Raw genomic sequence first — 22,873 nt, 5'->3', positions numbered from 1 at the left:
CATTATTTGAACAGATGCACACAATCTGAGAGTGTTGTATCCCACAGTGCCATGTCTCCAACTGTGTTCTATCAAAGTGCATAAATGCTATTTGCACCTGCATTTATGTTAATGATATAAAGGCAGCAGGGGTTCCGACAAAGTGAGATGTGCAGCTATGAAATATATTTACATGGCTAATTGGGATTTCTGAGAGACTCTGCTGCCAAACACCACACTGACAACTATACATGCCCAAGTTTGATTACCAGCCAGCTTTGGAGGCCGCACTAATACAGCTGTTTCAAATCTTCAAATTGACACACTACTCATAATCTGAATCCACTAATGAAAATATTTTAAACTTTGATATTTCACCCTCCAATAAAACCGCGTGCATGTAGTCTGCTGGGTAAGTTTTAGGCCATCCAAGTCCCTTCCACTGTGGCCCACGGGGCTGTGCCTACAGGTATGTGCGCATGTGCATGGTTTCCATTTGTTCTCCTGTCAACAGCACAATACACTAATAACGCACAGTGGTGTTCTGCACAAGTTATTACATTAGAAAGTTCCAATTTCCAACAGTAAGGAGTTAACCAAAACCAGCTTGAAGATGTCAATTTGTACTTGGAGGGCAGCATACAAATGGCGCCCAAAGTCCAAGAACAGCGTTTATACCACTTGTTAAGATCAAAACGTTTCCATATGTATTTCATCTATTTGGAAACATAATATTTTGGTAATATAGAGTGGCTCCCCGTAATGAGGTCACAGGCAGGCAGTGCTAACCAGAGTGCAAAGCATGAAAGGAGGCGGCTCCTCTGCAGCCACTGCGCGCTCAGGGGGAGGGCCGAGAGCCCAGAAGAGCCCGGGAGCTCACAGGAGCAGTTTTCTTTGTAGATTCACTAAGCTAAGAAATTGCACTCACTTTCAAGTGATGTGTTTATGCTTTACAAATCTGACACTTACAACATCAACTATTTATATTATGTTATATCTGAGATAAATGTAGATAAAATAACTCTCTGCCAATTACCCTGAGATTTCCACAGTGTTTTAAAAGAGTTTACAGATGCATTTGTATACAGTTGCTTTGCATCATTCAAAAATTTAGTATTTGTAAGTTTACCTACTTGCTAAAATTTATCTGTAGCCCCAAACCCAATACGCACGTCATTTTCACGGTTATTCCTGGACATTGAGAGCAGGGAAAAATTTGCACCACCTGAGACGCACACTTCTCGCCCAGGTCAGCGGAGGCGAGGTTCTGCTTGCCTGTTTGTGTTGTCATGTTGTAAACAAAGGTCCTTTATTCTTTGGTGCCATGACTTTGGGATTTTTATGCTTTTCCTTGTCAATTTCACCATTTGGTGAATTTCAAATTTTGGTGAATATCTAGTGTTCCTAAGCACGAGAAGTCTGCAACGTGTCTTATGGAGAAAATATATATGCTAGAGAAGCTTTGCTCAGGTACGAGCTCTAGGGCTGTGCCTGTGAGTTCAATTTTAGCGAGCTCCCAGTATATATTAAATAAGGAGTCTTTAAAGGGAAACACACATCCAGAAGTGGTGGCGAACGCTTGTAATCCTAGTACTTGGGAGGCTGAGACAGGAGATCGTACAGGTTCGAAGCCAGCCTCAGCTACTTAGTGAGGCTCTCAGCAACTTAGTGAGACCCTGTTTCCAAATAAAGTATGAAATAGGTCTGGGAGTATAGCTCAGAGGTACAAAAGGCCCTGGGTTCCATCCCCAGACCCCCACACACAAAATAAATAAAAAAAATAAAAAATAAAGGGAAACAGACATAAAATCAGCTTATGCACTAACTGGCGTAGAAAGTATTGCAACCAGCAGAACCAGGAGCCCACAGAGGCTAAGAACAGTGGTTCGGTATTGGCTATGTCTTTGTTCCCAGAGACTACAGAATACAGCCACCACAAATAATGAGAACTGACTCTACCTCATCTCACTTAACTGTTACAGGGCAAGAATTAGGGCCCCCCTTTGACACATAAGGACCGACAGTCAGTGATTAGCCAAGATCAGCGCCTGGGAAGAGGAGCAGAACGACCAGAGACCAGCTGTGGGGCTTCCCTGTCTTCCACCAGACCGTGTGGACAGAGATGGGGAGGAGGGAAGGAAACGGAGTAGGGGCTCAAGAAAACAGCTTCTGTACCATGCTTTCAAAAAGAGAAACTATGGTTAGATAAGCAGACAGTGACACACTTTTAGGCCAAGTCCTCATAATAATCAAGCCCTGCGTGGACAGGCAGCCCAGTTGCTTAATTAAAAGTTACAGAAGAGCGAAGCCTAGGTTGGTTCCATCCCCATCCCTCACTTCTCGTTCACTGCCGCCTCAAACGCAACAAATATTTAAAAGAACATTTGCTTGCATTGGTCTCAGCTTTGTGTCTCATTAAAAACCAACAACAAAAAAACCCCGATTTTAACCTTTTCACAGCGGCTGATATGATTTGTAAAAACTGAGGGCTTAAAGCACATACAACGGAATATGTATTTGAAAATCCATTACATACCAGAGTGCTTTCGCCCTGCTAAAGAGACAGCCTTCATCAAAAACTAGAAAAGATCTAATTGATACTGAGTTCAGTGTAAGTGAGATCAATTCCTCCAAAACTTGCATGTCTTTTCAAAATACATAAATGTCAACTAGCTACCGTAAGAGTTTCTGAGGTATAAAATGCTATATTCACTAATACCAGGTTGTTTCAGTCTGTCAGACATAAGTATATACACTGAGGTTTGTAAGATATAAGAATGTATTTTTTGGCTGTATGATAACCATTTATTTTACAATTACTTGACTGAAACAGAAAATCTAGGCTTTCAAAAATTCCAAATATGAATTAACATGTCAGACAGTAATGGCGGTAGCCAAGTAACATACAAATTGAAGCAGCAGCTGTACTGTATGCTTAGCTAAATTCTGGAAGGGCCGTGAAGAGCTGCCGAATCTTTCTGCAGAGCATCTGAGCACATGCGGTTCCCCACCCCACTTCTTATTATTCTCATTAAGGAGAAATAGCATTTGCGACGTGAAAACGTCACCTAAGCCATTCAACGATATGATGGAGCAGAGCTAAGCGTGACGGGCCCAGGTGAGACCCCTGCACCTGCCGCAGACCCTGCCTGGGGAAGTGCAGAACTGAGTCATGAAAGTGGCAAGTGATTGCAAATTCGTGAATTACCCCCACAAAACAGATCCCAAGTGACCTCAATAAGGACGTTCTCCTGACCAATGGCGGGCACAGCCTGCTCTAACTCCTGTTTAAGGACTTAAACCCAGCCTGCCCTCTCTTAGGTGAAGCCACTGTCCTGCCCAAGAACCCCGTGGCCGTGTTGCTCGCCGGGGTGAGCTTTCTTCTCCGGCCAGTAAATAAATTTGCTTGCATTTCAATCTTTGGTGCTTTTGTCCTTCAACACATCCAAAGTAAACGTTAAAACTATAGTTGGCCTTATTATGATGTTTTCATGCTTTTTAAAAAGATAAAGTTTATCACTTACTACACTTTACTATTTTCTAACATGAAATACCCATTTTTACATTTCTAGGCATTCATCATTTGAAAATATCAAAGGGGAAAAAAAAAGAAAGTTTTAAGAAAACTGTAACTCTTAGCTCCAAATCCTGAACACCTAGGATAAAAAATTATAACCAAGTGATTCTTAGGAACTTCTGGCAATTCTATAAATAATATCCTCAGGCAGAAAGGAACAGCACCAGCACTAAATTACAATGGAAAACTTTAAGCGTAGGACACATTTATTACAATGTTCAACTCTTTATCACAGACTAGGAAACCCCGACAGAGAAGGAAGTAGAACTTCTAGTCCCCTCTCTGTAGCACAGCCAGTTCTTCCTGGCTTTAAACTCATATTTCTGCCTGAACTTCTGTCTGGGCGCCTTCTCCAAGCGATGCCTGTCCTGAGCAGTGCCATCTCTTCTGCTGCGCTTCCCGTCTACCCTCAAAGCCTATGGGTCAACCCACTGCGCCCTCATCAGGTTTCCAAATGTGTCACCCTCACTCTTAGAGCAGCGCTCATCAGCTCTGACCCGCCCAATGATGTGCGTCTGCTGTTCCAACAAGACTTTGTGTTGCCTAAAAGTCCAAGGTCTGTCTGGCTTGTCTCAGCGTCTGACAACGTTCCTGCTAAGAATAACATTGACCGTCAAGGGTGCTCTTCCTGCGTCCACCACAAGCACCTGTCAGGGGACATCAGGCTGGTTCCCTTAAGCCACCCGGCTCTGTTGGTGATGGCCTACTTAAATTTCATACCTGAGTGTGAATGTCTTTGCAAGTCAGAAATTCCAAAGCCCCATATTTATAAGCAACCATCAATGATGTGTTAAATAAACCAATCAGCACTCAGTTAATAAATGACATGTGCCTAGCAAATTTCTCATGTTACATAAACAACTATATTTGCTGAGAGAATTATAAACAGAATCATAATGATTAAATCTGACTTTTTTGCTAAACATGATTAGTATTATCCAGAATGCACAGGAAGCACATGGATGGATGGATGGATGGATGGATGGATGGATGGATGGATGGATGGGTGGGTGGGTGGATGGATGGATGGATGGATGGATGGATGGGTGGGTGGGTGGATGGATGGATGGATGGATGGATGGGTGGGTGGATGGGTGGATGGATGGATGGATGGGTAAATTAAGGAATCACTGAGAAATTCTTAGGCTTCATACAGACGTGTATGTATTAATTTTCTTTAATGAAGTGATTTCGATAATATATTATAATTCCTGCCTACTTTGATTTAAAATGACTTTAAGCATTTATATATTTAATTAGGCACTGACCAGAGGAAAATAAGGAGGATAATCCAAATAATTGGGTTCAAATTCTGGATCAGTGACTTACTGGTTGGCAATCTTATCAAAAGTACCTAATCTCTCTGCATGTTTAAAAGACAGATTGTAGTCAGCTTACTTTGAGGACTATGGGCAGCATGGCGGTCACATTGGACCACTTGGCTGAGTTCTTTTAGCTATTGTATCACCTTCTTTGTCAAATTCCAGGTTTGGGGCCGTAGTATTTTTTTTTTTTTTTGGGTGGTACTGGGGTTCCTGGAAGCCCTTCTACCTCCGGGCTATACTCCCAGACCTATTTTATATTTTTATTTGGAAACAGGGTCTCTTAAGCCAGCACGCGCGGCTGGCTTCGAACCTGAGCCATCCTCCTGTCTCCGCCTCCCAAGTGCGGGAATTACCAGCGTGCGCCACCACGCCTGGCTGGGGCCATAGTATCTTTGGTCCTAGAAAAGACTGACGAAGTTTTTAGGCTACAGGGGTCTTTTCTGGCCAGTCAGTGGAGACTAAGCTCACACAGCAGTAGAGAGGGGCAGACACAGAAACCAAGCAAGCCAACCCTGACGCGAAGGTTTGCTGTGCAGCAAGCCCGAGGCACGGCTCACTTGCTTTTCCCTTCACAAGCCGCAGGCTCAGCGCTGCTCAGACCCAACCCCGGGCTCCGCATCTCGGGGCTAAAAGGAATGTCTAACGGTCCTGGACGGTGACCTGAAACCTATCAATGAAACTTATTTTAGTAAGCAGGGCTTTGTAGCACACATCTGTATTTGGGAGGCTAAGATAGGAGGGTCACAAGTTCGAGGCCAGTCTGGGTACCTTAGAGAGATCCTGTCAAAAAAAAATAAAAAAGAACTAGGGGTGTGGTTCAGTGGTGGAGTACCTTCATTCCGATCCCCAATACTGAAAAGATATGTCACATACGTTACCCTCTTCCTCAGCACGGCTTCTCTTACCGTGATCTTTTGGTGGTGCCGATAAAGAATTCTGCATTATGATGTATTCGACTTGAACTGTAACTTTCCTAAAAATAACCAAGCATGAATGATTAGAAAATAAATGAGACATCATGCTAAATACATACTAAATATAAATTATAGTCTGTTTTTAAAGGCCTTTCTATAACTACATAAGTAGTAAGAAATGGGCTGACCTATTAGATGTTAATAAAATAAAATAACATGAACTGTTGGCAAATCCAAGGAAAGGGGCATCCTCATTGGCTCTGTATAGCACAGTCAGTGCAAACTCTTTGGGGGTGCTTTGGTAATGTGCACCCCAAGACTTTTAAGTTCTGCAATCCTTAAAGGGCCACAGTTTTCTTCCACTTTTGGAAATTTATCTTAGAAGGCCATTATGATTTTGAATAAAGCTAAATATTATCATCATCCTCACTGCCTTGAAAAGAACTTTCAGGGTGATATTTAAAATTTAAAAAGTAGAACGCCTAAGTAGGGTATATTTTTATAATGATCCTAATTTTAAACTGTCTCTTAAAAAACTAAAACCATGAAAATACTTACAATGTTTTTATGGGAAAGGAATGGTTATTGAGCAGTAAGGTTCAGCTTTTTTTCTCATACAACATGAGAAAAACCACCAAATACTAAGGTGGCCCTCAGAGCGGGGCATTCATTGCTTCTTAATCTACTTTTTATGTTTATGAACATATTACAAAGTGTACCCAAGTTTACATACCTTTATAATAAGAGAAAACACCAAGTTTTAATTGTTTTAGAATAGTATAATGTATTAGAAAAGAGGAGCCAATGACATCACTTTCTCTAATGTCTTTTAAACTGATAAACACATAGATATCACACATGTTAATCAGGTACCAAACAGTGTCTCTTGATTTGAAAGCACAGAATGGTGATAGTTCCACAAGGTCTGAGGCTAGAACCACAGCAGGGAATCCGCAGCTAACACCTCCCCTAGACTGAATTCTACATGATAGCCCTTTGTAACACATGCCTGGCTTGGTAACAGTATTCCACTGCAGGACTACAACACAGTTTGCTTATTCCTTCAACTGCTGATGGGCTATTTGAGATGAACCATAGTGATTCGGGATGTGGCCAGTGTTGGGTTATTAGGAATAAACATAAATATTTGCATCCATTTTCTGTGTAGATAGATATTTCCACCTTTCTTTGGTAAAGACCTTGGAATGGATTTGCTGGGTGGCATATAGCTTTATAAGCAAAGCTTGTTCTTCAAAGTGGTTGTTCTGTTTTTCACTGATTTTAAAAAACTTCCAGGTAAGGAATTTATGTTCTCAAGAGCAAGAGGACCCAAGTATCTGCAGGCTCATTTTAAAAATAACATAAGTTTACAGTATGTAAATCCTAATTATAATAGGGTTAAGAATTTGCTCAATTGTAATAAATGCTTATTCCCATCTTAATCTGTTCTATTTAATAAAGACATAAAATTCTCAAGTTGGTACTAACGGATTAGAAAAGCTAAAAATCTACAGAATAAAGTTTTATCCTCTTAGTAAATTATTAATGCTATGTTAACATTTGCATTAATATAATAAATTGTTTGGCAATCTTCTTCTTTCCCTAAATAGCTCCATATTGCTTATGAGTTCAATAAAAAAGTGTTTTTTAAAACTCATACACATCAGCCATTGATGGACTAAAACCGTTTGTCTACAGAGTCAGTCTAGGAGAACAAGTTTAAGACTCTTCAAGGGGATTCCTGTTCTATTCAGAACTGCTAAAACTTTGGGAGTAGTCCAATGTCCCCCACATTTTTAGACTTTTTAAAGTGGTCTCCCCAGATGCACATGACCAGTCTCCAATAAAGAATGCTAAAGACTGGACTGACCCTTGGTTCCAACATCATGGTTCCACCCAATTCAAGGATGCAGTGAGTTATAAACTCACTGAAAGGACCAATGAACTGCGTACGGGAGATGTCTATTTTTAAATTATTTTATTGGTATATCACAATTATACATCATAGCAAGGTTCAATCTGATAAAAACACATGTGTGCATGTGTTTAAATTGGGATTTCTTACTGTATGATCCTGGACAAGCCACTTTATCTTTTTTCTCTTTCAGTTTCTTCAACTTAAGAGGAGAGAAAATAATACTTAACTCATTTGGCTGAAGAAAAGATCAAAGTGGATCCTACATGTTGAAAATACTTGGTAAAAATACTATTTGAAAAATGAAGTATGGCCGGGCATGGTGGCGCACGCTTGTAATCCCCGCGCTTGGGAGGCAGAGACAGGAGGATCGCGCAGGTTCGAAGCCAGCCGCGTGCACTGGCTTAGGAGACCCTGTTTCCAAATAAAAATGTAAAAAAATAGGTCTGGGAGTGTAGCCCGGAGGTAGAAGGGCTTCCAGGAACCCCAGTACCACCAAAAAAAAAAAAAAAAAAAAAGAAAAATGAAGTATCATATATGTTAATAAAATTCTCCAGGAGTCTTTCAAAAGAAAATAAATATTTAATATTATCTCTGATATTTCAAATAAGAAGAGCAAATAATAATGTACTTAGAAGTACAAACATTATCTCCACGGTAAGATCTATCATTAACTTTATACAATACATGCATATATAGGCATCTCTGTTCCTAACACGTGCTGGGTGCGTATGGCTAAGCTGGCAGGTTAATAATGTTTAGGACATCGTTTCTCTGCCTCAATAAAGATCTATTCAGGAAAATATTTTCTAACCTGAATTCTTATTTCTTTTTTCCTTTATGGGTTTTCTTTCTGACTGTGTGTGTGTGTATATGTGTGTGTGTGTGTAGCTCACACATGTGTGTGCACATGTGTTACTGAGGAATGGAACCCAGGGGCATTCTACCTCTGAGCTACTCCAGTCCTATTTTATTTTTTACTTTAAAACAGGGTCTCACTAAATTGCTGGGGCTAGCCTCCAATCTGTGATCCTCCCATCTCAACCTCCCAAGTACTGGGATTACAAGTGCATCCATTGTATCTGGCTTGTTTTCTTAATTTAAAAAAGACAAACCAGCCAGGTGTGGCGGTGCACATTTGTAATCCCAGCACTTGGGAGGCTGAGACAGGAGGATCATGGTTTGCGGACAGCCTCAGCTACTTAGTGAGGCTGTTTGCAACTCAGTGAGACCCTGTTTCAAAATAAAGAACAACAGTAGCAAAAAACAAAAACAAACAAACAAACAAACAAAAAAACGGCTGAGGCTCAGAGGTAGAATGCCCCGGGTTACATCATCAATACTAAAAAAAGGAAAAAAAAAAAAAGGACAAAGCAGAAGGATCCTACATATTTGAAAAAGTAGTCTTTTACATACTTTTTTTCTTTAAGACATTACAGAACAACAGAACATATGGGTGTATTTTTTTAGATAATTCTATCCTATAAAAGCCATGCTTCTGTGTCCAGTGTGAAGTGTCTGCTGGATGAGGGTCAGCTGAGCCCAGTTAACACACTTTTCTCTTGTCGGTGCTCAGGCTCAATGTAGATGTACGCTGCTCCTGCAGGGCTTTCAGGCACAATGTGGAAAACCATAAACAGGCCATAAAGGTCATGACATTAATTCTGCTGTCACTGTCTTGCCTTAAGGAGGCATCAGAAACGAAAATATCTGTCCTCTGGGAAGGAAGGCAAATCTGAAACGAATTATGGTCGTTACTGTCATCATGCTATTACAAGTAGACCGCGGCCCTGACTACACTACTTTGGTACCTAGATTCCTGCACCCTTGCCTGGAGCAAGTGGGGCCGGAGGCCCAGCAGAGCAAAGCAGCCATGCAGAGCTCAAGCCCGCTGCAAAGCCGAGTGCAATCAACTTAGCAAACCTGGGCTCCTGCAGGAAAGGCTGTATTTGTTACAAAACTTTATTTAATAAGTATAAACTTTGTACTATGCATGGGTACAACACTGCTATCTTGCTTATAACCATGACTATCTACTTAAGCCTAAAAGAAACTAGGGGGGAAAGTATCTGAATATCCTGGCAGCTTCTTTCCATGCTGAAGTTTAAGATCAAAATACTTAATGTGCTTGGAGGCCAAGATGGCCCTGCAGCAACATCTAAGCTTGCTGATTTCCTGCTAGGGCACGGCCCTCCGACCTTTCCAACACCTATGCTGAGCCCAGGTAGGAGAGGAAGCCGTCAACTTGGCGGTGGGCAGCGTTGGCTGGTAATGCTCAGGAACCGTGGTGCTATGCCCATGCAGACACAGACTCTGACAGAGGCCTCTACACCCGCAGCAGGACAGAGGTGGGGCTGAGGCTGCGAACGCTGCCTCTGCGCGGGCGGTAAGGACACTGGGCGAGGCCCCTGGCCAGCGAGGCCCATGACGTCCATGTGGCTAATGTGCTGGGAACACCTGGGTTAGTAGAAAACCGAAGGAAACGGAGGAAAAGAAACAAGGGCAACATTATTTTAAAAGGAGAAATGGCTTGTGAAGAAAAATATCCCTTAAATTCTAGCTTAAATATTTCAGAAGATATAAAAGCTCTCCAAGAACCAGTTCTTTTCCACTAACGTTAGAAAAGCTGTGTATAGCTGGGCGTGGCGGCGCAAGCTTGTAATCCCAGCATTCGGGAGGCTGAGACCGGAGGATCGCGGTTTGCAGACAGCCTCAGCTACTTTTGAGGCCCTCTGCAACTCAGTGAGACCAGTTTCAAAATAAAGAATAAAAAATAGGGCAGGGGGTGTAGCTTGGAGGTCGAATGCCCCTGGGTTCCATCCCGAAACCCGCAAAAAGAAAGAAAAGAAAAGAAAAGCTGTGTATAGTATACTCTTCTTATGCATTGCTGACAGTGTCGATAATTAATAACTACTTATGTAAACAACTTGTTGATGATCAAACACAATCAAATATGAAAATTTAGGTGGAGATAAAATTAAATACTTAAAATAATATCTCATATTTCTTTCTTTTTTTGTAGTACTGGGGATTGAACCCAGGGGCATATTACCTGCAAGTGACACCCCAGCCCTTTTTTTATTCTTTATTTTCAAACAAGGTCTCACTGGGTTGCAAAGGGCCTCACTAAGCAGCTGAGGCTGTTGGTAACCACGATCCTCCTGTCTCAGCCTCCCAAGTGCTGGGATTACACGCGTGTGCCTGGGTATTTCTCTAAATTTGAAAGTTAACCTTGGAATACAATTTTCAAATTGCCTCTTTTGTTTAGAGGTGTTAGGTGAACGTGAGGCACAGAGGGAGGAGGAGGATACGGAGCACGGAGGGCAGAGGAGCGTGACTTCTTGCGAGGACTTCTGCAAGCTTACTGTGATGTGCAGACATTCTGTCTAAAAGGACGTGATTGGGAACATCTTCCTGTTCCTTCATTTTCACATTTTGATGGTATTTCTATAATCTATTTCTTTTCTTCTACCTACTTCTATTTCTGCATGAATCTACATCTCAAATTACAATTTGTACTCCAAATGTGCATATTTCCACATAAGCTGACAGAGCAATATTTCAAGTTAGAACATTAAAACAGTGCTTTTATAATGACTTAAATATCTCACTGCATTTTTTTTCTTATTACTTTAGAAAATTTGTGGAGATGAAAAGACTAAAAGTAAATGTGACTGACGATACCAAAAATATAGGCCATGAAAGTAAAAACAATTTGGACAAAATCCAGGATTAAATACTTTTTTGCGTCAAAGGACACAATCAAAAAAGCCAAGAGGCAACCTATGGAATGAAGATATCTGAAAATCACAAAATAACCACACAAGACTTTAAAATCCTCAATTTACAAGGAAATTCTATGACTCAACAACAAAAAATACCCAATTTAAAAATGGGCACAGGATTTGAATTGATATTTCTCCAGAGATGATATGCAAATGACCACAAGATGTTCAACACCACTAATAATTAGGAAAATGCAAATCAAAACCATGATTATCACAATTACTTCACACTTATTAGGGTGACTATTATCAAATAGTAAAAACCTGAGAATAAGTATGGGTGAGGATAAGGAGAATTTAGATTTGTCCACTGCTGCTGGAAATATAAGATGGTATGGCAGTTCAACAGAAACAGTAGAATTATTATGTGATCCAGCAATCCGACTTAGTGTGTGTTCAAAACGGTGAAAGCGGGATCTCACAGAGATAGATGCACACCATGCCCACGCAGCAGCTGCACTGCTCACAAGAGCCGAGCGGGGACACAGCCAAACGTCCCACACACATGAAGGGGTCCACACAATACGCACACCATGAGATACTACTCAGCCTTAAAAGGGAAGGGGGCGTGGCCCACGCTCTAGCGCTGATGAACCTGAGGACACTGCGCTATGTGAAGCCAGTCGCAGAGGAGACAACAGAGCAGGATTCTCTTAAATGAGCTGCCCAGAGTAGTCAAACTCACAGGGACAGAAAGAAGGATGGTGGATGCCGGGCCCGGGCAGGATGATGGGGAGCTGTCGCTCCTTGGACCTGGAGCTTTAGTGTCACAGACGAAAAGTTCTCAAGTCTCACTGCACAACGTGGACACACTGAACACTGCTGACCTGTGCACTGAGAAATGGCTAAGAAGGTAATGTCATGGCATGCGTTTTATCAGAACAAAAACAGTGCGTGTGATAATGCTCGGGATAAGCAGAGGTCTTCCAAGCAATGTAGAGTTGGGCAAAATGGCAATCGTTCTGGGTGTTTTGTTGGGCTTTTGTGGAAAGCACATTGGCCTGGGGTCAGGTGTTAGGTGCTCAATTGCAAAGAAGAATAAGCGATTAAGGACTATTTGTAAAATATACAATATCTATACTGGATGTATAGCTATATAAGCATGATATAAGAAGGAACTGAGCAATGTTTCTTTGGTAATACAACATCTTCTATAGCATCTATCTATTTTTGACTTTTATGCTTTGTACTCTCGTGTATTTTTTAAGAACATATTTTGCACAAAAGTAAATATTACCTATAAACAGGAAGTACCAGTCTAGGGCTCCTTGGGCAGCTGCCTGTCCACACAGTCACTCCTAATACTGGATCTGGTTCATTTCTTTCTAAATGTCCCAAGCAAACATCACTCCATGCTGACCAGCCTGTGCGAAGGGGACGCCTTTTAGGCAATCTTTGTCCATGGGGTGACCTTAACATTAGCAGATGACCAAAGTCCCAGAGTTAGGGAGAAAGTCCTTCAGTGAACACCGGCTCTGCTCCAGGCTGGTCCTGGCAGAGACCTCCTCTTTGATCGGCCAACACCTCGCTAACCATCCCCCAGGCTCTGCCACCATCAAAGTTAAACTGAGGGAATGAAGCAATGCAGTAGTTTCATATTAAAACAATCGCTGTAAACCCTTCAATTATCTTCGAGAGCAAAGCAGCGAGGTCATGTATTCCTGTGCTCCCAGAGCCTGCGTGTTTGACACTTGGTGAGAGGAGCCAGGATGAGGGCGTGGGAGGCGGCGCTCGGGCACCCGCACTCCCGGGCTCCCTTCAGAGCGCTCAGCTGCAGTTTGCACCGACAAGGATGGCTCACCCGGAGACCGCCGTCCTCCAATCTGACGGAATCCCGAAACCCAAGCAGCCAGCAGAAATGCTTCTCATTCTGTTACGCAATCGCAAGCGCCTGCATTACAAAATCAACTGGCCACTGCTATACTTTCACTAAGCATTTTGTTTCTCCATGAAAGACTGGGTGAGGGGGTAACTTAAATTTAAGTAAGAAAAAGATATAAAAACAAAAGGGTGACTACAAAAGATTAAAGAAAACGATCCATCAAGCGTGGAAGCTTCTGCAAAGGGGAGAGCTGGGAGGACACGGGGGAGGAAAACCGGCCTTCCACAGTAGATTCCTTTGTAAACCTTTCAAATGTGCGACCTTACAGATGTGCAACTCGGCATTATCAACAGTGAGAAGAACGAGAAGAATGCAGTAGATCTAGGGAGACAGGTGGTTCTCGATAAATACTGGCAGGAAAGATGTCCACAAAGTAATTTTTAGTTTTTTGGTGGTACCGGGGTTCCTGGAAGCCCTTCTACCCCCGGACTACACGCCCAGACCTATTTTTTATACTTTCTTATTTGGAAACAGGGTCTCTTCCGCCAGCGAGGCTGGCTTCGAACCTGCATGATCCTCCTGTCTCCGCCTCCCAAGCGCGGGGATTACAAGCGTGCGCCACCACGCCCAGCCCACAAAATAATTTTAAGTGAAGGAAGTCGTGGAATGATGGATATACTCTAATATGTCTTTAAAAGAAAAAATATAAAGTCATATTCCCACAGGGAGATGCCACGGGGTTGCTTTGGTGGTACCTCCCCTTTTCTTTGTACAATAATATACAGAAATATGTGTAGATATACACACATTTGGGTGTGTGGAGAACTGTTAATAAATGTAACTACCAATATGCACTGATATTCACTGCGTAATGACACTTTGGTCAACGACAGAATGCACATGTGATAGTGTTCCTTGATGGCAGCCCTGGAACCTCCCAGCACATGCTCACGTGTTTACAGGGAGCTGCTAATGCTGCTGTCAACATGCGTACCGTGTAAAAGTATAGCGCATGCACTGCACACAGCAGTGCCACTCGAGGGTAACAGATGTTACTGGCTTACGTGTTCACTACACTGCACTGTGCACTGTGCTTTTTATAGTTATTTGAGCATGTACTCCCTTCTAGGTATCGAAAAAACGTTAAGTGTGAAACAGCCTCAGTCATGTCCTCTGGAAGGGATTCTAGAAGGCCCTGCTAGCACGGGAGAGGGTGGCTTGCTGTTGCCCATGAAGACTTTTCCAGTGTACAAGACAGCATAAGGCATGGCGGTGTGGCCAGCAAGTCATGATCCTGAGCCTGTGTCGTAGTGGTTTTTTTTTGGGGGGGGTATTGGGGATGGAACCCAGGGGCATTCTACCTCTGAGCTACACCCCCTGCCCTATTTTTTTTTTTAAAACTGGGTCTCTCTGAGTAGCAAAGGGCCTCATTAAGTAGTTGAGGCTGTCCGTGAACAGCGATCCTCCCGTCTCAGCCTCCTGAATGCTGGGATGACAAGCGTGCGCCACCATGCCTGGCTGTGTCTTAGTTTTTAACAAAAAAGTTCCAGCAAAAACTATAAACTTAACCATAAATTTTAAAAACAAAAAATGCTTACAGAATAAGGACATTGAAAAAGATTATTTCTTAAGAACAGAAAAAGGCTTACAGAATAAGAATACTACAGACTATATAATTGCTTAGGTCTATAACATATCTGCGCCCCTGCAGGTGTTGGCGAGTGAACCGGTGCCCCGCCTCTGAGCTGGACCCCAGCCCTATTTCACTCTTACTCTGAAACAGGGCTGCTGGGGGTCTCGCTACACTGCTCGACTGGCCCCAAACTGGGAGTCAGGCATGCACCGCCATGCCCAGCTTGGGTTTGCGCTTAAACCCAGTTACTACAAATGAGTCAAAATTTAATAATAATTAACAAGTTCACAAGGTAAAATAATCTTGGGTTAATTGGCTGCTGAAGAAAGAGAACGTAAGTAAGTTTAGCGCAGCCTAAGCACACGTTTGCGGCGTTTGCCGAGGGCTCAGGGAGGACCGTGTCACTTCACCCGCTCGCTCACTCAGAGCGACTTCCAGGCCTGCAAGCGCCAGTCATGACACACACAGACCTTGTTTCACAGCTGCCTGCCCTGCCCAGCGCCGCGCGGCCATTGCTCTAATACACAGCTAGGTGAGCAGAGGGCCACAGCAGCCAGGCTGTGTAGATACCAGGATGCTGCTAGCAGCCAGACGGCCTCGTGGCTCACGCGTCAGATGGGACCCCTGTTAAACACAGGCATACCTAACTACTTAGGCATCTGTTTTATACCAAGCCCCATAGGTAAGTGTTCTTAAAGAAGAGAAACGCCTTTTAGCAAGATTCCACCTTAAAACACGTTTCCGTTCAAGAAGGATGCACAGTTACTGCCACCGTCAAGCAGCATTTGAACCAAATGTGAGTCTTTGGCCCCCTTTTGTGCTGTCCACTTCTTATTTCAGTGACCATTACAACCAATACAGAATTTTCTGGCAAAGTCAAAGGCACAAAGCCCACCCACGAACCATCTAATATAGGAAGCGAGTCTACTTTGCATGTTTTAGTAGAAGGACATTAGAGGCAATTTCTTAAAATTCTTGCTTCAATACTTTTCCTAAACCAAAAATTATTTCAATTTGCTAACAGACTACAAATTTAGAACTAAAAGAAAATTTAGAGATACGATATTCTCTGGCTTACTGAGATCAGCTAAATCCCTATTATTCTCTGCTCCCTTTGCATAATTCAACTCTCCTTCCCGAACACTGATGCTACTTACACTAATTTACTGTGTGTCTTCCCCAACGGATTCAGGACTCCACAGGATCCCCGTAAGTCACTTGCCCATTGGCCCAGGGCCTTGGGGCGGAATCTTTCAAAAGTATTAAAAGATAGAAATCGAAACAAAAAGAGATTTTAGAGATATTAAATGGCAAAATACTTCCTAACTCACCAAACAAAAAAGGTCCACAACATAGTTAAAAATAGCCCCAGGATAGAAGAAAAGGTTATTTGCTTAACTGACTGATATAACAAAATTAAAGCAAATGTTTTCTAAGCATAAATGCTAAAACCCTCCAGAGTTTTGCTGCCTTAAAATATGACACTCTGAGTCACAAAGTCAGAGCCTTTAAAAAATAACAGGAAGCTCTTGAAATGGGAGTGAGGTGTGGTATCATGGAAATATTCTTGCTAAGTGATTATTTCAGAATTTACTATGCTTCAAAACTATTTTTTAAAAATGTGCCCACGCGCCCACAGGCAGCGGTCAGTCTTTGGTCTCGCCAGTTCTGGAGAGGAATCCAATCACAGTACACTCTAGTGGATACGTATAGTTTTGGCATTTCTATCACTTATGCAATCCACTACAGTTGAATTAAGTCTGCTAGTGAATTTGTATTCCAGTTTAAAGAGAACTTTTACCAAGGTGGAAACTTACGCGTTTTCTAAATCAAGTATAAAGAAAACAAGTTTTCTGGCCACACAGATGGCTAATTAAAGTCAGATGCTTTCTCATGCAATCACGCATCATTTTGTTGAAACAGAATAGGATGAAAGGCATGAGTTTATTCATTAATCAACAAGCTAATTAGCCCACAAGACAAGCATTGGAAAACTTCTCTGTAAAGGGTTAGATAGAGAGTATTTCCAAGCTGGGTGTGGTGGCTCACGCCTGTCATCTCAGGACTTGGAGACTGAGATGGGATTCAGGTTTGAAGCTAGTCCTAGAAACTTAGTGAGACCCTGTTTCAAAATAAAAAATACAACAGGCTGGGGTGTAGCTTAGAGGTGGAATGTCCCTGGGTTCAATCCCCTACATAAAAACAAAACAAACCCCAACAAAGTATTTTCAGTTTTGCAGACCCTATGTTCTTGTCATTGCTCCATTCTGTTGCTGTGGCTTGAAAACAACAGAAAACAATTCAAACAATACTTACAAGGCTCCATTAAGTATTTATGAGCACGGAAACGAATTGTGTGCAGTTTTCATGCCCTGAGAAGAATCTTCTTGTTTTTCTTTTTAATAAGTGTGTGTGTGTGTGTGTGTGTGTGTGTGTGTGTGTGTGAGAGAGAGAGAGAGAGAGAGAGAGAGAGAGAGAGAGAGAGAGAGAGAACACTAAGAAAAACTTAGGCACAGAGAGGTTAAGTAAATATCATCTAAATGCACACAAATAGTATAGGTAAGGCTTACAGATCAGTACCTGGTCCTCTAACCACAAAATTTTTATCGCTTCTCGGCCTTTTGGCTAAGATCAAGTGTAGTAACTTCAAAATTTCTCCATCCTTTTCTTAAAATTCCCACTTCAAATGACAATTCTCAAAAATTAAAATGCACCACAGAATAGATACATATGGTAAACAGTGTAATACAGCTAACACTGGTTAATAATAATGAGCTAGTCTTTAGCTTCAGCCTATCCTGAGAGGAATGGGAATGAGAGCTTGATTCAGATGGGTGGGAATTCATTATTCTCAAGGAAAAATCAGGAGCGGCGACTCCTCCTCATGTGCACAGCTCAGGAGAGCAAATGTCCACGGAAACACTCATAGGGCTGTAAGCAGCAGGCCTCTATTTCCTCTGAGGATTCTTGATTCTCCTAATATAAATGTCCTTCAAGCTTTGCTGTGCACACAGGCCACTTACAGATTTATTATGCCTGATCATTGCTGAAACATTAGCAGTAAGACATGAATAAACAGAGGGGCCTTTCTAAGGCAGTTCCGTGGAACTCAAATCACAGCCATTTGTCTACTGTCTTTCCCCACACGGTCTGTCAAGCGGACTCTGCGCTGGGATTCCAAATCCAACTGTATGCCCATTGCCAACTCTTCAGGGGTCATTTGGAAAAAAGATTTAAGGTATAAATTAAAATTTATTTCACTATAGTGTTAAATTGCCAAAGTGGCTTTTAGAAGTTACAACAAAATGCTAACCCTTCTACATAACTGCAGAATAAAAACATCACTGAAAAATTTGACATTTTAGGACTTTGGCTGGCTGAGGAAATAAGAAATTGCTAAAAGTCAATTTGTTCCAGATATTCCTTATTGGAAGGTAGTTACATGCCAGAAAATTACTGCAGTCTATTTTCATTATTACATCAATACGAGGGCACTTGAATGAGAGGTGATCCCTCCAGCCCTGGGCCAAGGACACCGTAATCAGACTCTGAGGCCGGACACCAGGACAAGAGGGCCTCCTAACAAAGTTCATCTGGCAAATATTTAAAACTGTGTTTGTCTCATTTCCTCCAATTTGTACTTTTCCAAAATACTATCAGTAAACTGCCTAATTCTATATTATGTGTGACTGCCTTGGTAAGACAGAGGTTTCTCAACAGAAAAAAAAATCATTCCTGTTATGTGAAGTTGTTCAAAACAATGTATATCTTGTGGGGAAAATCTCCACTTTGGGTACAGTCCTCTAACACCGTTTCACATCCCAAGGTCCCTGCATGCCTCCCAGCTGGGCTTCCCAGTCTGCAAATCTATGTCCTCCGGAGCCTCCACAGTGCACCTCTTCCTCTCCAGTACCAGGCACGAGCGGCTGCATCATGCCCCACCGACACCAACCTGGTCTCCCCTGCTACCGCCCTCCCCTTCTCTCACCAACGCAGTCATGGTGATGTTTCAAAACACGAACGAGGACGCAGCAGCTCAGACAGGAAGCCCCAGAAGCCACAGGACGCTGTGGGCTCAGTGTGACCAGGACCGGCTTCCTCCCGCCTCCCGGCCCTCACCTTCTAGCTCCCACACCTTCTCCCATCTTCCTCAGCATACCCCATCCTCCCAAAAGCATGCCGGCCCCTCCCTGTCATGTTTCTGTTCTTCTCCCCCTTTGCCTTGCTAGCTGGGAAGTATGCTTGAGAACTGTGTTCGTCAGACTTCTGTCACTGTGACGACAAACCTGAGAACAATGGCTTTAAGAAGGAAAGATTGAGTTGGGCTCTTGGTTTCTGAGCAAGACATGAGTGGGGGGCACAGGGCAGAGGAGGCGGCACACCGTGGCTGCCAGGAAGCAAAGGGAATGAAGAAACCAGGGTCCCAGTGCTCCCCTCAGAGTCCTCCCCCAACAACCGTACTTCCTTCCACTGGGCCGCGTCCAGAAGACTCCACACCCTCCCAACAGTGCCGCAGTCCTTCTTACACATACTGAGGCTTATTTTATGATAAAACCTATTGTTTATTCTGGAAAATGCTGCATACCTGCCTGAGAAGATCACGTGTGCTGTTCCTTTGAGTGCTGTGCTCAGTGCGTGACCATGGGGCCAGCTGGTTTATAGTGCTGACCCTGGAGTGGGGCCCAGGCACTCTCGTGGTCTGGATGAGGCTCCTATGGTGTTGTGAAGTGACAGGATGCTTGCACAGGACGGTCTCACTTTGGACTTGCTCCTCAATCTACCCTGAAGAACAAGAGCAAAGAGGAAATAAATGTCCTAGCTCTCCTGATCAATCACATCCATCTCACTGGCATGTCTGACAACTATGTCAGTGTGTAAAAATTTTCTACTAAAATACCTCTATTCTTCTTGTGTGAAATTTGTGGTTATTTCTTTCAAAACGTTTGAAGAAAAAAATCTGTTGACTTTCTTCAACAAACCTAGAAAAGAAAATTGGATTTTGAAACTTTTAATAAAAAAACAAAATAATATTATTTCTGTATTATGAAGGCCACATCTACATTTTTTTAAAAAAATGACATAGCATTTGGGATTATAATCAATGTCTTATCAGATATTTACCTTTTCCTGTGTAATACAAAAGTTTACCACATCAATAAAGTATTAAGATTTCTCAAACAAAACCCACCTTATATACTATTGAACTCTATGAAGTTACAAATCCCAAGAAATCCCTTTTGTTTCTGATTATGACGTAGTCAGCAGCTAGGGCTTCACACACAATCTCCAGGAACTACTACTACGTCACTGCCAGCTTCACCTGAGCAGCAGGAGAATTACATCATTTCCAAATTCTTCAAAACCTTCTAACTTTCCTGATTCTGGGCTGAGATTTTGTATTTCTGAAAAAAAAAAACAGAGATCCAGGCGTGGTGGTGCATGCCTGTAATCCCAGTACTTGGAGGCTGAGTCAGGAGGATCGCAGGATTCCAGACCAGCCTCAACAACTTATTGTGATCCTGTTCAAAATATAAATAAATAAAATACAGCTGGGGTGTTGCTCAGAGATAGAATATCCCAAGGTTCAATCCTCAGTACTATTACTACTACTACTACTACTACTACTACTACTAATTACTACTATTACTACGAGAGAATCCAAGCTCTAAAAACATTTCTTAAATGATAACTTAGACAACAGCTTTATCAGGAATTGAACACAGCTTTTGTTTGTGACATGGTCTTGCTAGTTTCCCAGGCCGACTTCAAACATGTATTCCTACCTCAGCCTCCCGAGTAAATGGGAATGCAGGCATGCACCACTGAGCCCAGCTCAGACAATACCAATTAACTTTTATTTTTTTAGTCTTCAATTCCACCCACTCTTCTTCATCTTGAACAGCAACCATATATACATTACATGTCCTTTTACTGAAGGTAGTAAAGACTTTTGATTTTCTGGTACTAGCGTTTGAACCCAGGGGCATTCTACCTCTGAGCTATACCTCCAGCCCTTTTTAAAAACTTTACTTTGAAACACGGTCCCACTAAGTTGCCGAGGGTCTTGCTACCTTGCTGAAGCTGGCCTCCAACTTGCAGCACACCTATCTGCCTCCCAAGCACTGGGTTACAGGTGGATGTTACCACACCCAGCAGCCTTTTGGTCTTTCAATCTCTGGTCCAAATCTCTTTGCATTCTAGGCCTCTAAGACTACTAGTAGACTCCCATCTGCCCGGCTTCGGGCCTCTCTGGCAAGGCCCGGGTCTCCCTCCCTCTTCCTGTCTGGCTGTGCTGGCCTGCACACTGCTGTCTTTCTGCCCCTGGCCTCAAAGTGCCTATCGCTGGGTTCATCCGATTCCTTACACTGGCCTTGCTGTTGCTCCTGCTGCAGGGTCTTGGTGCACACCCGTTCCTCTCTTTAAAATGTTCTTTCCTAGGCGGCCATGGTGGTGCACGCTTGCAATCCCAGCATTTGGGAGGCTGAGACGGGAGGATTGCGGTTCGCAGACGGCCTCAGCTACTTAGTGAGGCCCTTTGCAACTCAGTGAGACCTTGTTTCTAACTAAAGAATAAAAAATAAGGCTGGGGTGTAGCTCAGAGGTCGAATGCCCCTGGGTTCCATCCCCAGTACTGCAAATAATAATAATAGTATTAGTATTAATAATAACAGTATTATTTCTCTTCTTCCAGGTAACTCCTTTTCATCCTTCAAATGTTTTCTTAAATGGGCCCTCCAGGGATGCCTGGCCTGGCCTCTTGGAGGTGCCGAGGACTTTATTATTGATGCTCAGTGCTCTACGCCTTTCTTAACTTCAGGGCAGAGGAGGAAAGGGCGCTGAGAAGGGAAGAGAGGGGAAGCATTTCAGCCAGTTTTAAGAAGGCAATCGCACAGTCTCAAAGCCAACAGGCAGGAGGGCGAGGAGGCCTGCCTGAGGGAGACTACCTGAGGGGGAGGAGGCCCGCCTGAGGGGGAGGAGGCGAGGAGGCCTGCCTGAGGGAGACTACCTGAGGGCGAGGAGGCCTCCTTGGGCTAAGCATGGCTTCATGGAGCCCAGGCTTGCAGTTTTTAGGATGTGTTAGAGAATGGGATGATCTTATTTTCCCCCTAGTGGAAATTGACCTCCTGCATGGTCTTAGGTGTATTAAGATGTAGACAAATATCTAATATAAATAGCTAATACCACAAACACCAGAGCAATTTTAATTAATATGCTATCTGCTTTTCCATAGCCTGCTCTTCTCGGTGCACCAAGCCTCACATCCAGCGCACCCCGCTGACCGTGGCACACGCACCCAGCACTGGGAGCCCCTCAACGCCCTTCCACATGTGAGCGCTCACATGAGCGCACGGGCGCGGCGGCCGCTGATGATCCTCATCTCCCCTTCTCTCAGACCTCTGGCCGCTTCCAAGTGCACATCTATGTCATCTTTACATCTCCTGTGTGCTTGTAAACGGAATCAGATGTTGACAGAATACTACTGACAATGAAAAGGAATGAGTGACTGGCATTTGCAACAACCTAAGTGAATCTCAGGGGAAAGTCGATCTCAAAAGATGACAGGCTCTGAGTTCCCTCCATGTACTATGGGAAGGACAACAGAGCGGCTTGGGGTGGCCAGGAGTTCAGGGTGGGTGGCAGGCGAGAGGGAAGCTGAACATGGTACAGCAAGGCAGAGCGGGCTGCCTGATGGGACGTTCATCTTGGCTGCCACAGGCAGAAGACAAAACGGCACAGAACTGCACACACAGACACACACGAGAGTTCAGGAAAAAGGAGATTTGAAGTCTGAGTAAGCGCGAACTACAGCTGTGTTGTAGCCCGGATGTTACCCTCGGTGGGGAACCGTGTCCACAGAACATGGGATGAGCATTATTTTTTAAATAATGCTTATCAATTCATGACTTAAAAGTGTAATTAAAA

At 43.1% G+C, this 22,873-nt stretch overlaps 1 protein-coding gene across 1 annotated transcript in view; it reads right to left on the bottom strand.

Moving 5' to 3' along the window:
* Positions 1-22,873, bottom strand: part of ZNF438 (zinc finger protein 438) — a gene marked incomplete at its 3' end in the record, with an annotated part of 72,432 nt that overhangs the window by 25,596 nt on the left and 23,963 nt on the right. The window contains exon 2 of the mRNA XM_080717193.1: positions 5,787-5,853. Coding sequence (XP_080573319.1) covers positions 5,787-5,823 — 37 coding nt within the window. The 5' untranslated portion in view covers positions 5,824-5,853. The remainder of the gene's footprint in view (positions 1-5,786; positions 5,854-22,873) is intronic.

The sequence above is a fragment of the Muscardinus avellanarius genome (genome assembly GCF_963383645.1).
Source record: "Muscardinus avellanarius genome assembly, chromosome: 20".
NCBI lineage: Eukaryota > Metazoa > Chordata > Mammalia > Rodentia > Gliridae > Muscardinus > Muscardinus avellanarius.
Note: the sequence above shows the minus strand (reverse complement) of the source record. Positions and strands in the feature narration are given on the sequence as shown.